Source organism: Oncorhynchus gorbuscha, linkage group LG20, assembly GCF_021184085.1.
Source record: "Oncorhynchus gorbuscha isolate QuinsamMale2020 ecotype Even-year linkage group LG20, OgorEven_v1.0, whole genome shotgun sequence".
NCBI classification, from domain to species: domain Eukaryota; kingdom Metazoa; phylum Chordata; class Actinopteri; order Salmoniformes; family Salmonidae; genus Oncorhynchus; species Oncorhynchus gorbuscha.
The window spans coordinates 42,944,470-42,959,469 of NC_060192.1; the positions used below are offsets into that span (position 1 = coordinate 42,944,470).

Consider the following 15,000-nt stretch of genomic DNA (forward strand, 5'->3'; position numbering starts at 1 on the left):
TAGTGGTAATGGTAGTCATAGAGATATCAGTGGTAATGGTAGTCATAGAGATATAGGAGGTGTAAATTATACTAGTGGTAATGGTAGTCGTAGAGATATCAGAGGTGTAAATGATACTAGTGGTAATGGTAGTCATAGAGATATCAGTGGTAATGGTAGTCGTAGAGATATCAGTGGTAATGGTAGTCGTAGAGATATCCGTGATAATGGTAGTCGTAGAGATATCAGTGGTAATGGTAGTCATAGAGATATCGGAGGTGTGAATGATACTAGTGGTAATGGTAGTCGTAGAGATATCGGAGGTGTAAATGATACTAGTGGTAATGGTAGTCGTAGAGATATCGGAGGTGTAACTGATACTAGTGGTAATGGTAGTCGTAGAGATATCGGTGGTAATGGTAGTCATAGAGATATCAGTGGTAATGGTAGTCATAGAGATATCAGTGGTAATGGTAGTCGTAGAGATATCAGAGGTGTAAATGATACTAGTGGTAATGGTAGTCATAGAGATATCAGTGGTAATGGTAGTCGTAGAGATATCAGAGGTGTAAATGATACTAGTGGTAATGGTAGTCGTAGAGATATCAGTGGTAATGGTAGTCGTAGAGATATCAGAGGTGTAAATGATAGTCGCTCTGGATAAGAGCGTCTGCTAAATGACTTAAATGTAAAATGTAAATGTAACCAGACTTGTGGAGGTCAACAATGATTTTCTGATTGAACCAGATTTGTGGAGGTCAACAATTGTTTTCTGATTGAACCAGACTTGTGGAGGTCAACAATTGTTTTCTGATTGAACCAGACTTGTGGAGGTCGACAATTGTCTTCTGATTGAACCAGACTTGTGGAGGTCAACAATTGTTTTCTGATTGAACCAGACTTGTGGAGGTCAACAATTGTTTTCTGATTGAACCAGACTTGTGGAGGTCTACAATTGTTTTCTGATTGAACCAGACTTGTGGAGGTCAACAATTGTTTTCTGATTGAACCAGACTTGTGGAGGTCTACAATTGTTTTCTGATTGAACCAGACTTGTGGAGGTCAACAATTGTTTTCTGATTGAACCAGACTTGTGGAGGTCTACAATTGTTTTCTGATTGAACCAGACTTGTGGAGGTCAACAATTGTTTTCTGATTGAACCAGACTTGTGGAGGTCAACAATTGTTTTCTGAGGTCTTTTGATTTCCCATGATGTCAAGCAAAGAGGAGTGTGAAGGTAGGCCTTGAAATACATCCACAGGTAAGCCTCCAATTGACTCAAATTATGTCAATTAGCCAACAGCAGCTTCTAAAGCCAATGAGATAATTTTCTGGAATTTTCCAAGCTGTTTAAAGGCACAGTCAACTTAGTGTGTGTAAACTTCTGACCCACTGGAATTGTGATAATAATCAGTCTGTTAACCTCTTCAATCTATGGGGGCGCTATGTCATTATTGAATTTTTAAAAACGTGTCCGTTTTAAGCGCAATATTTTGTCACGAAAAGATGCTCGACTATGCATATAATTGGCAGTTTTGGAAAGAAAACACTCTGACGTTTCCAAAACTGCAAAGATATTATCTGTGCGTGCCCCAGAACTGATGCTACAGGCGAAACCAAGATGAAACTTCAAACAGGAAGTGAGCCAAATGTTTGACACTCTGTTTGTCATTGTCTCCTTATATGGCTGTGAAAGCGCCACGAATTACCCTGCCCTTTCTATCGTTTCTCCAAGTTGTCTGCAGCATTGTGACGTATTTGTAGGCATATCATTGGAAGATTGGCCATAAGAGACTACATTTACCAGGGGTCCGCCCGGTGTCCTTTGTTGAAATCTTCAGCTGCTCACATTCATCCATGTGATTGAGACAGAGAGGAGACTTCCAGGAATGATATATCATGAAGAGATATGTGAAAAACTCCTTGAGGATTGATTCTAAACAACGTTTGCCATGTTTCAGTCGATATTATGGAGTTAATGTGGAAGATGTCACGCCTTGGTCTTAGTATATTGTGTCTTCTTTATTATTTGGTCAGGCCAGGGTGTGACATGGGGTTATTGTGTTGTCGTATTGGGGTTTTGTAGACATTGGGATTGTGGTTGATTAGGGGTGTGTCTAGTATAGGCTTGGCTGCCTGAGGCGGTTCTCAATCAGAGTCAGGTGATTCTCGTTGTCTCTGATTGGGAACCATATTTAGGTAGCCTGGGTTTCACTGAGTATTTTGTGGGTGATTGTTCCTGTTTCTGTGTAGTGTTCACCAGATAGGCTGTAATTAGGTTTACACGTTCCGTTTGTTGTTTTGTATTTATTTAGTTATTTCATGTATCGCTATTTTTTCATTAAAGAACATGAGTAACCACCACGCTGCATTTTGGTCCGACTCTCCTTCAACAAATGAACGCCGTTACAGAAGAAAGTTTGGCGTTTGGATGAATGAATTTTCGTTTTTTTTGGTAGCCAAACATTATGCTGAAAACGGACCGATTTCTCCAGCACAAATCATCTTTCAGGAAAACTGAACATTTGCTATCTAACTGAGAGTCTCCTCATTGAAAACATCCGAAGTTCTTCAAAGGTAAATGATTTATTGAATGTTTTTGCTGGTTTTTGTGAAAATGTTGCCTGCTAATGCTAACGCTAAATGCTAATGCTAAATGCTAACGCTAAATGCTAAATGCTAGTTTGCTATGGTTGAGAAGCATATTTTTGAAAATCTGAGATGACAGTGTTGTTAACAAAAGGCTAAGTTTGAGATCTAGCATATTGATTTCATTCCATTTGCGATTTTCATGAATAGTTAACGTTGCGTTATGGTAATGGGCTTGAGGCTGTAGTCATGATCCCGGATCCGGGTTGGCTCGACGCAAGAAGTTAACAATAGTTGGAAAAAGTACTTGTGTCACGCACAAAGTAGATGTCCTAACCGACTTGCCAAAACTATAGTTAGGTTGGAGGTTATAGTTTTAATGACTCCAACCTGAGTGGATGTAAACTCAGGACTTCAACTGTAGGTATCTCCTACCTATATATGTATAACTTTATGAGCCGGACTGCCTGTCTTTTGCTAATGATTTATTTTCTGGTTTTAGACGCCCAATGGGCCTTTTTTCTTTTTCTGGCGCCCCCTTGTGTACTGAGCAAGGTATTACAAGGTAATACTGTAAATCCCGGGATGAGAGAAGGACGCTATGATGGACACCACCCAACCCTACTCTGGATACTTCCCAATACATGTAACTCATTTACCATGAACACTACATCACAATGTGGAATTCCACATCCCTCACCTGAAAGACACTCGCCCCCTTGGCCAGATCCTCCCTGACCACGATACTGGAGGGGAACGACTCAAACTGAGGCGTCAGTCTGTTGGCTGAGAACAGGTCTGTGTACCCCTCATCCACCCTGGGTCTCCGCAGCGCCGTAGCCTTCTGGAGGAAGAAGAAGAAGAAGACTTTACAGATCTATTTTCTTTGCTCTGCTTTAATCCCAACAGAGGGGTTGGAAAAGAGGGGTTGGAACAGAGGGGCAGGAACAGAGGGGTTGGAACAGAGGGGCTGGAACAGAGGGGCTGGAACAGAGGGGGTGGAACAGAGGGGTTGGAACAGAGAGGCTGGAACAGTGTGAGCCCAATGTCGCTGTTTTGCTAACCTTATAGCTTCCTCACTGTCCCTGTCCGAACTAGGGATCCTCTGCTCGCAAACACACATGACGATGTACCAACAACAGCTTGAGCTATACAAAATGATCTCCTTGGCGACATTTCAAACTAGCTGTGGTGTAAGTTTACGGCATGTTCTTAATTCCATTACAAATGCTGCGCCCAATGAGCAGTTTAGGGGTTAAGTGCCTTGCTCAAGGGCACATCGAAAGTAAGTGCACCTGAGATACGGATATTGATAATGATATTGATCATGATATTGTTGGCACCTGTAGTACCAGCTCTGCCAGGCTCTGGGCCACTCCTGTCTCTCTGCAGGAGACACTACGAGACGGCATCCCACCCCGGACCACCGTCACGTTGACGTAGGTCGGCTCCGAGAACAGCTCTCCGTCCGTCGCCTCCACCTTCAGAGGAATAATAATAGTAATAATAGTAATACGAAGAAGAATGATAATAATATAAAAATAATAACACTATTAATAATCAAATTAATAACAATATGAACAATAATAATAATATTAAAAATAACAATAAAATTAATAATAGTAATAATAATAACATTAATACTAATAATAATAATAATAACATTAATACTAATAGTAATAATAATAACATTAATACTAATAGTAATAATAATAACATTAATACTAATAGTAATAATAATAACATTAATACTAATAGTAATAATAATAACATTAATACTAATAGTAATAATAATAACATTAATACTAATAGTAATAATAATAATAACATTAATACTAATAGTAATAATAATAATAACATTAATACTAATAGTAATAATAATAACATTAATACTAATAGTAATAATAATAATAACATTAATACTAATAGTAATAATAATAATAACATTAATACTAATAGTAATAATAATAATTATTAATAATAATAACATTAATACTAATAGTAGTAATAATAACATTAATACTAATAATAACATTAATAATAATAACATTAATACTAATAGTAATAATAATACAATCAATAATAATAATAACATTAATGTTACTAATAGTAATAATAATAACATTAATACTAATAGTAATAATAATACAATTATAAATAATAATAACATTAATACTAATAGTAATAATAATAACATTAATACTAATAATAACATTAATAATAATAACATTAATACTAATAGTAATAATAATACAATCAATAATAATAATAACATTAATACTAATAATAACATTAATAATAATAACATTAATACTAATAGTAATAATAATACAATCAATAATAATAATAACATTAATAATAATAATAACATTAATAATAATAATAACATTAATAATAATAATAACATTAATATTAATAATAACATTAATAATAATAACATTAATATTAATAATAATAATAATAATAATAACATTAATATTAATAATAATATTAATAATAACATTAATAATAATAATACTGTGTACCAAATGGAACACTGTTATGTGTAGTGCACTATTATAAGGAGAGACATAGGAATTCATAGGGAGACCCAGAGAGACACAGGGAGACATAGGGACACACAGGGAGACATAGGGAGGCATAGGGAGGCAAAGGGACACACAGGGAGAAACAGGAATTCATAGGGAGACACAGAGAGACACAGGGAGACACAGGGACACACAGGGACACACAGGGAGACACAGGGAGACACAGGGAGACACAGGAAAACACAGGGAGACACAGGGAGACACAGGGAGACACAGGGACACACAGGGAGACATAGGGAGACACAGGGAGACACAGGGACACACAGGGAGACACAGGGAGACACAGGGAGACATAGGGATACACAGGGAGACATAGGGAGACACAGGAAAACACAGGGAGACACAGGGAGACACATGGAGACACAGGGACACACAGGGAGACACAGGGAGACACAGGGAGACATAGGGACACACAGGAAGACACAGGGAGACACAGGAAAACACAGGGAGACACAGGGAGACATAGGGACACACAGGGAGACAAAGGGAGACACAGGAAAACACAGGGAGACACAGGAAAACACAGGGAGACATAGGGATACACAGGAAAACACAGGGAGACATAGGGAGACAAAGGGAGACACAGGGTGACATAGGGTGACACAGGAAGACACAGGGAGACACAGGGAGACATAAGGAGACACAGGGAGACATAGGGACATACAGGGAGACATAAGGAGACACAGGGAGACATAGGGACACACAGGGAGACATAGGGACACACAGGGAGACATAGGGACACACAGGGAGACATAGGGACACACAGGGAGACACAGGGAGACACAGGGATACACATGAAAACACAGGGAGACATAGAGAGACATAGGGATACACAGGGAGACATAGGGACACACAGGCAGACACAGGGAGACACAGGGAGACATAGGGAGACACAGGAAAACACAGGGAGACATAGGGAGACATAGGGACACACAGGCAGACACAGGGAGACACAGGGAGACATAGGGATACACAGGAAAACACAGGGAGACATAGGGAGACAAAGGGAGACACAGGGTGACATAGGGTGACACAGGAAGACACAGGGAGACACAGGGAGACATAAGGAGACACAGGGAGACATAGGGACATACAGGGAGACATAAGGAGACACAGGGAGACATAGGGACACACAGGGAGACATAGGGACACACAGGGAGACATAGGGACACACAGGGAGACATAGGGACACACAGGGAGACACAGGGAGACACAGGGATACACATGAAAACACAGGGAGACATAGAGAGACATAGGGATACACAGGGAGACATAGGGACACACAGGCAGACACAGGGAGACACAGGGAGACATAGGGAGACATAGGGAGACATAGGTATACACAGGGACACACAGGGAGACACAGGGACACACAGGGAGACACAGGGAGACACAGGAAAACACAGGGAGACATAGGGAAGCAAAGGGACACACAGGGAAACACAGGGAGACATAAGGAAAACACAGGGAGACATAAGGAAAACACAGGGAGACACAGGGAGACATAGGGAGACATATGGATCCAGGGATCCATCAATACTATATGTGAAGAAAAGAGAAGACACACACACTCTCTACACATACAACGAACACAAACACTCTACACACCCCAAACATTGTTCTTAGTAATATAATACTGTGATCTGTAGTGTAATGTAATTTGTAGTGTAGGGTCATCTGTAATCTGGTGGTGTATGTATTGTGGTGTATGTATTGTACTGTATGTGTTGTGGTGTATGCATTGTACTGTATGTGTTGTGGTGTATGTATTGTGGTGTATGTGTTGTGGTGTATGTATTGTGGTGTATGTATTGTGGTGTATGTGTTGTATGTGTTGTGGTGTATGTGGTGTGGTGTAGGTGTAGTGGTGTATGTATTGTACTGTATGTGTTGTGGTGTACGTGTAGTGGTGTATGTGTAGTGGTGTATGTATTGTACTGTACGTGTAGTGGTGTACGTGTAGTGGTGTATGTGTAGTGGTGTATGTGTAGTGGTGTATGTGTTGTGGTGTATGTGGTGTGGTGTAGGTGTAGTGGTGTATGTGTAGTGGTGTATGTATTGTACTGTACGTGTAGTGGTGTATGTGTAGTGGTGTGTTGTGGTGTATGTGTAGTGGTGTATGTGTAGTGGTGTATGTGTAGTGGTGTATGTGTAGTGGTGTATGTGTAGTGGTGTATGTGTAGTGGTGTATAGGGGATACATAGGGGATACATAAGGGCAGCATAGGGGCAGCATAGGGGCTGCATAGGGGATACATAGGGGATACATAGGGAAAACATAGGGGATACATAGGGGATACATAGGGGCTGCATAGGGGATACATAGGGAAAACATAGGGGATACATAGGGGATACATAGGGGCTGCATAGGGGATACATAGGGAAAACATAGGGATACATAGGGAATACATAGGGGATACATAAGGGCAGCATAGGGGCTACATTGGGGATATATAGGGGATACATAGGGAAAACATAGGGGATACATAGGGGATACATAGGGAAAACATAGGGGCTGCATAGTGACAACATAGGGGCTGCATAGGGGATACATAGGGGATACATAGGGAATAGATAGGGGATACATAGGGGATACATAAGATATACATAGGGGATACATAGGGGATACATAAGGGATACATAGGGATACATAGGGATACATAGCAATACATAGGGATACATAGGGGATACATAGGGGCTGCATAGGGGATACATAGGGATACATAGGGAAAACATAGGGAAAACATAAGGGCTGCATAGGGGATACATAGGTAAAACATAGGGGATACATAGGGACAACATAGGGGCTGCATAGGGGATACATAGGGGATACATAGGGAATAGATAGGGGATACATAGGGGATACATAAGGACAACATAGGGGCTGCATAGGGGATACATAGGGATACATAGGGGATACATAGGGGATACATAAGGACAACATAGGGGCTGCATAGGGGCTGCATATGGGATACATAGGGGATACATAGGGGATACATAGGGGATACACGGGGGCTGCATAGGGGATACATAGGGGACACATAGGGGATACATAGGGGATACATAGGGGATACATAGGGGATACATGGGGGCTGCATAGGGGATACATAGGGGATACATAGGGGATACATGGGGGCTGCATAGGGGATACATAGGGGATACATAGGGGATGCATAGGGGCTGCATAGGGGATACATAGGGGATACATAGGGGATTAGGGGATTGTTTAATTTTTTATTGAACCTTCATTTAACTTGGCAAGCATAAGATATACATAGGAATACATAGGGTTACATAGGGCTGTATAGGGACTGAATAGGGATACATAGGGCTACATAAGCTGTATAGGGGTGCATATGGGATACATAGGGCGGCATAGGGAAGACCTGGGGGTACATAGGGATACCTTGAGGTTGAAGACAACCGTCTTGAGGTTAGCGGAGGCCAGGGACCTCCTCAAGGCCAGGGCACCAGAATCTGGGTTAAGGTTGAAGTAGTCCAGGTCATTACCTGACAGGATCCTGTACTTAACCAGCCCCAGGTCGTCTATGTCTGCAATACAAAACAATACAGGTTGAGGAGCACAGGGTTAAGCAGGCAGGTAGCCTAGTGGTTAGAGTGTAGAGGCGGCAGGTAGCCTAGTGGTTAGAGTGTAGAGGCGGCAGGTAGCCTAGTGGTTAGAGTGTAGAGGCGGCAGGTAGCCTAGTGGTTAGAGTGTAGAGGCGGCAGGTAGCCTAGTGGTTAGAGTGTAGAGGCGGCAGGTAGTCTAGTGGTTAGAGTGTAGGGGCGGCAGGTAGCCTAGTGGTTAGAGTGTAGAGGCTGCAGGTAGCTTAGTGGTTAGAGTGTAGAGGCGGCAGGTAGCCTAGTGGTTAGAGTGTAGAGGAGGCAGGTAGCCTAGTGGTTAGAGTGTAGAGGCGGCAGGTAGCCTAGTGGTTAGAGTGTAGAGGAGGCAGGTAGCCTAGTGGTTAGAGTGTAGAGGCGGCAGGTAGCCTAGTGGTTAGAGCGTTGGGCCAGTAACCGAAAGGTTGCTGGATTGAATCCCCCGAGGTGACAAGGTCAAATAGGCCGTCGTTGTAAATAAGAATGTCTTCTTAACTGACTTGCCTCGTTAAATAAAGGTCAAATTAAAAAATATTTTGTCAAGAACATCTCAAATAAGCAAAGAGAAATGACAGTCCATCATTACTTTAAGACATTAATGTCAGTCAATATGGAACATTTCAAGAACTTTGAAAACCATCAAGCGCTATGATGAAACTGGCTCTCGCCACAGGAAAGGAAGACCCAGAGTTACCTCTGCTGCAGAGGATAAGTTCATTAGAGTTACCAGACTCAGAAATTGCAGCCCAAACAAATGCTTCACAGTGTTCAAGGAACAGACACATCTCAACATCAACTGTTCAGAAGAGACTGCATGAATCAGACCATCATGGTCGAATTGCTGCAAAGAACCCACTACTAAAGGACACCAATAAGAAGAAGAGACTTGATTGGGCCAAGAAACACAAGTAATGGACATTAGACTGGTGGAATTCTGTCCTTTGGTCAGATGAGTCCAAATTGGATATTTTTGGTTCCAACCGCCGTGACTTTGTGAGACGCAGACCAGGTGAACGGATGATCTCCGCATGTGTAGTTCCCACCGTGAAGCATGGAGGAGGAGGTGTGATGGTGTGGCGGTGCTTTGCTGGTGACGCTCTCTATGATTTATTTAGAATTCAAGGCACACTTAACCAGCATGGCTACCACAGCATTCTGCAGCGATACACCATCACACCTAGTTTGGGCTTAGTGGGACTATCATTTGTTTTTCAACAGGACAATAACCCAACACACCTCCAGGCTGTGTAAGGGCTATTTGACCAAGAAGGAGAGTGATGGAGTGCATCAGATGACCCGGCCTCTACAATCAACCAACGTCAACCCAATTGAGATGGTTTGGGATGATTTGGACGCAGAGTGAAAGAAAAGCAGCCAACAAGAGTTCAGCATATTATTATTTTTTTTTTTTAATGTAACATATATTTAACTAGGCAAGTCACTTAAGAACAAATTCTTATTTACAGTAACGGCCTAGGAACAGTGAGTTAACTGCCTTGTTCAGGGGCAGAACGACAGATTTGTACCTTGTCAGCTCAGGGATTCGACCTTGCAGTCGTTTATTTAACTAGGCAAGTCGCTTAAGAACAGAGCCTTCTAGAAGGATAACCATCTCTGCAGCACTCTACCAATCAGGTCTTTATGGTAGAGTGGCCAGAAGGAAGCCTCTCCTCAGTAAAAGACACATGACAACCCACTTGGAGTTTGCCAAAAGGCACCTAAAGACTCTCAGACCATGAGAAACAATATTCTCTGGTCTGATATAACCTTAGATTGGACTCTTTGGCCTGAATGCCAAGTGTCACGTCTGGAGGAAACCAGGCTCCGCCTTTCACCATGCCAATACCATACCTACGGTGATGCATGGTGGTGGCAGCATCATGCTGTGGGGATGTTTTTCAGCGGCAGGGACTGGGAGACTAGTCAGGATCGGGGCAACAGATGAACAGAGCAAAGTACAGAGAGATCCTTGATGAAAACCTGCTCCAGAGCACTCAGGGCCTCAGACTGGGGCGAAGGTTCACCTCCCAACAGGACAATGACCCTAAGCACACAGCCAAGACAACGCAGGAGTGACTTCGGGACTCTTAAGTCTCTGAATGTCCTCGAGTGGCCCAACCAGAGCCTGCACTTGAACCCGATCAAACATCTCTGGAGAGACCTGAAAATAGCTGTGCAGCGAAGCTCCCCATCCAACATGACAGAGCTTGAGAGGATCTGCAGAGAAGAATGGGAGAAACTCCCCAAATACAGGTGTGCCAAGCTTGTAGCATCATATCCAACAATACTCAAGGCTGTAATCGCTGCCAAAGATGCTTCAACAAAGTACTGAGGAAAGGGTCTGAAAACTTATGTAAATGTAATATTTCAGTTTTATTTTTTTTAATAAATTGGCATTGCGTGTAGACTGATGAGGGAAAAAAAATCTATTTAATAAATTTTAGAGTAAGTCTGTAACGTAAAAAAAATGTGGAGAAAGTCAAAGGGTCTGAATACTTTCCGAATGCACTGTTTATACAAATTATCCAATGTGCTGGTAAAAACCTACTATTTATTATACTATTATACTATTATACTATATTTATACCATTATACTATATTTAAACCATTATACTATATTTATACCATTATACTATATTTATACCATTATACTATATTTATACCATTATACTATATTTATACCATTATACTATATTTATACCATTATACTATATTTATACTATTATACTATATTTATACCATTATACTATATTTATACCATTATACTATATTTATACCATTATACTATATTTATACCATTATACTATATTTATACCATTATACTATATTTATACTATTATACTATATTTATACCATTATACTATATTTATACTATTATACTATATTTATATCATTATACTATATTTATACCATTATACTATATTTATACCATTATACTATATTTATACCATTATACTATATTTATACTATTATACTATATTTATACCATTATACTATATTTATACCATTATACTATATTTATACCATTATACTATATTTATACCATTATACTATATTTATACCATTATACTATATTTATACCATTATACTATATTTATACCATTATACTATATTTATACTATTATACTATATTTATACCATTATACTATATTTATACCATTATACTATATTTATACCATTATACTATATTTATACCATTATACTATATTTATACTATTATACTATATTTATACTATTATACTATATTTATACTAAACCCCTATTTGATCCATAGGTTGGTTGTGCTGCGATCCAAGTGGGAGATGGGAAATTACGGACTCGCGAAGAGGAAGAACTGTGCAGCTGTTTCTGATTAATAATGAACTAATTAATCAACAATGCCATGCTGGTGGATGTAACATTCAAATAAAACCCAGCTCTGAAACAAAACATAGACCAAAAAATATTTTTTTTCAGGTCCAGAAAATGGATTTCTACTGGTGTGGAGAGTCACTAACTAGTTAGTTTTGGATTTCATCCAATTGGCAACAGATTGTCATGCGAACATTCTAATATTTGAGCATTTTCCGACCAGTGGTGTTTCCACCAAACTGACTAGTTTCCCCCAAACTGACTAGTTTCCCCCCAGTGTTTCCACCAAACTGACTAGTTTCCCCCAGTGTTTCCACCAAACTGACTTGTTTCCCCCAGTGTTTCCACCAAACTGACTAGTTTCCCCCAGTGTTTCCACCAAACTGACTAGTTTCCCCCAGTGTTTCCACCAAATTGACTAGATTCCCCCAGTGTTTCCACCAAACTGAGTAGTTTCCCCCAGTGTTTCCACCAAACTGAGTAGTTTCCCCCAGTGTTTCCACCAAACTGACTAGTTTCCCCCATTGTTTCCACCAAACTGACTAGTTTCCCCCATTGTTTCCACCAAACTGACTAGTTTCCCCCAGTGTTTCCACCAAACTGACTAGTTTCCCCAGTGTTTCCACCAAACTGACTAGTTTCCCCCAGTGTTTCCACCAAACTGACTAGTTTCCCCCAGTGTTTCCACCAAACAGACTTGTCCTCCCCCCCCGTGAAGTTCATCATCATTAATTTAATCTGTAACCTAATAAACTGCATGGTTTCCCCGAGTCATACTGAGACATCCACACAACATATCATCGCGTGACTCCCAAGTTTTCCTATGATATGACAATATTTGCGCATAAAGGCATTTCCTCCACCATTTCTCGCATAATTTATTTTACTGATACAAAAAGATCCCACCCTGTCGAACGTGGTTATTGACAATGATCAATCAAGTACAAGGGAGGCGTGAAAACCCACAGACACTCATTCCTCGAGGACTGGAGTTGGACACATGATTTAGCCTCTGGGTTACCTACCCACAGCTGACATGGTGACGATGTTCTGGCCTACAGGGAAGTCCTGTTCGATCATCCCTCGGCAGCCAACCCTCTCAAACAAAGGTCTGTTGTCATTTACGTTGATGAGGCGCACTGTCACGTTGACCTCGTTCTCCCGCCGGTACGGAGAACCCCAGTCTGAGGCCCGGACGGAGAACGTGTAGAGATCAGATGACGTCTCGTAGTCCAGCTCTCTAGTGGTCCTCAGCTGAGAGAAGATGAGAGGAGAGGAGAGGAGAGGAGAGGAGAGGAGAGGAGAGGAGAGGAGAGGAGAGGAGAGGAGAGGAGAGGAGAGGAGAGGAGAGGAGAGGAAAGGAAAGGAGAGGAGAGGAGAGTGAGGGGAGGAAAGAGGAGAGTGAAGAGAAGAGAAGAGAAGAGAAGAGAAGAGAAGAGAAGAGAAGAGAGGGAGGGGAGGGGAGAAGAGTAGATGACAGTAGAGAAGAGGAGGGGAGAAGAGAAGATGACAATAGAGAAGAGGAGGGGAGAAGAGAAGATGACAGTAGAGGAGAGGAGGGGAGAAGAGAAGAGAAGAGAAGATGACAGTAGAGAAGAGGAGGGGAGAAGAGAAGATGACAGTAGAGAAGAGGAGGGGAGAAGAGAAGATGACAGTAGAGAAGAGGAGGGGAGAAGAGAAGATGACAGTAGAGAAGAGGAGGGGAGAAGAGAAGATGACAGTAGAGAAGAGGAGGGGAGAATAGAAGAGAAGATGACAGTAGAGAAGAGGAGGGGAGAAGAGAAGATGACAGTAGAGAAGAGGAGGGGAGAATAGAAGAGAAGATGACAGTAGAGAAGAGGAGGGGAGAAGAGAAGATGACAGTAGAGGAGAGGAGGGGAGAAGAGAAGATGACAGTAGAGAAGAGGAGGGGAGAAGAGAAGATGACAGTAGAGAAGAGGAGGGGAGAAGAGAAGATGACAGTAGAGGAGAGGAGGGGAGAAGAGAAGATGACAGTAGAGGAGAGGAGGGGAGAAGAGAAGAGAAGATGACAGGACAGGAGGAAAGGTGATAAGATCAAATAAGATATGTTTGTCAATCATTGCAGCATGTACTGTATGACACAGTGAGGATCAACCAGCCCCAACTGTACCTCTCCTGAGTCCTGATCTATGGTGAAGGGTAGCGCCTGAAGTCCAGCAATGCTGTGGGTGATACACCCGTTCTCCCCTTTATCATCGTCCACCGCCGACACCACCAAGATCACCGTGCCGACCGGCATGGTCTCTTCGATTGACACGTCGTACGCCGGCCTGGCGAACGTGGGCGTGTTGCCGTTAGCGTCCTCTATGGTGACCTGAGTTAACGATGATCAGATTTGTTTGTCAACAAAGACGACAACAACAACAACAACATATTACAAATCAGAACCAAAAACACATTAAAATCACCTGGACCCTGGTTCTGAGTTTACTGCCCTGTTCCAACACCTCCAGCTCCACGACGTCCTGCGATAGGCTGGTCAGAGGGGTTGTCGTAGTGATGACCCCGGTCAGAGGGTTGATGAGGAAGTACGGTGAGGCAGAGAAGGGGCTGAAGCTGTAGTTGACGTTGGGAGGGCCTGGGGTGATCCGCACCTCCACTATGATGGTGCCAGGCGGCGCAATCTCACTCAGTCTCACCTGGTAGAGCTGTTTATCAAATCTCACCTGGAAAATCAAGTTACAACGTGTGCCACTTTTCTTGCTGTTATACCAAAGTGAACTACATCGAGCTGATCTATTGGTATAAAATAGGAGCATTGTGTAATTAAAATGGCTTTGTTGTTATGATATTGTGATTATATTGTGATGGTGTTTTGATGGTGCTGTTATGGTGTTGTTATGGTATTGTGATGGTGTTGTTATGGTATTGT

General features: G+C 41.7%; 1 protein-coding gene across 1 annotated transcript in view; it reads right to left on the minus strand.

Moving 5' to 3' along the window:
* Nucleotides 1-15,000, minus strand: part of LOC124006919 (protocadherin Fat 3-like) — a 272,695-nt gene that overhangs the window by 246,370 nt on the left and 11,325 nt on the right. The window contains exons 8-13 of the mRNA XM_046317109.1: nucleotides 14,537-14,794; nucleotides 14,234-14,442; nucleotides 13,133-13,356; nucleotides 8,563-8,708; nucleotides 3,913-4,050; nucleotides 3,270-3,413 (exon numbers count right to left, since the gene is read on the minus strand). Of these exons, the coding sequence (XP_046173065.1) occupies nucleotides 3,270-3,413; nucleotides 3,913-4,050; nucleotides 8,563-8,708; nucleotides 13,133-13,356; nucleotides 14,234-14,442; nucleotides 14,537-14,794 (1,119 nt within the window). The remainder of the gene's footprint in view (nucleotides 1-3,269; nucleotides 3,414-3,912; nucleotides 4,051-8,562; nucleotides 8,709-13,132; nucleotides 13,357-14,233; nucleotides 14,443-14,536; nucleotides 14,795-15,000) is intronic.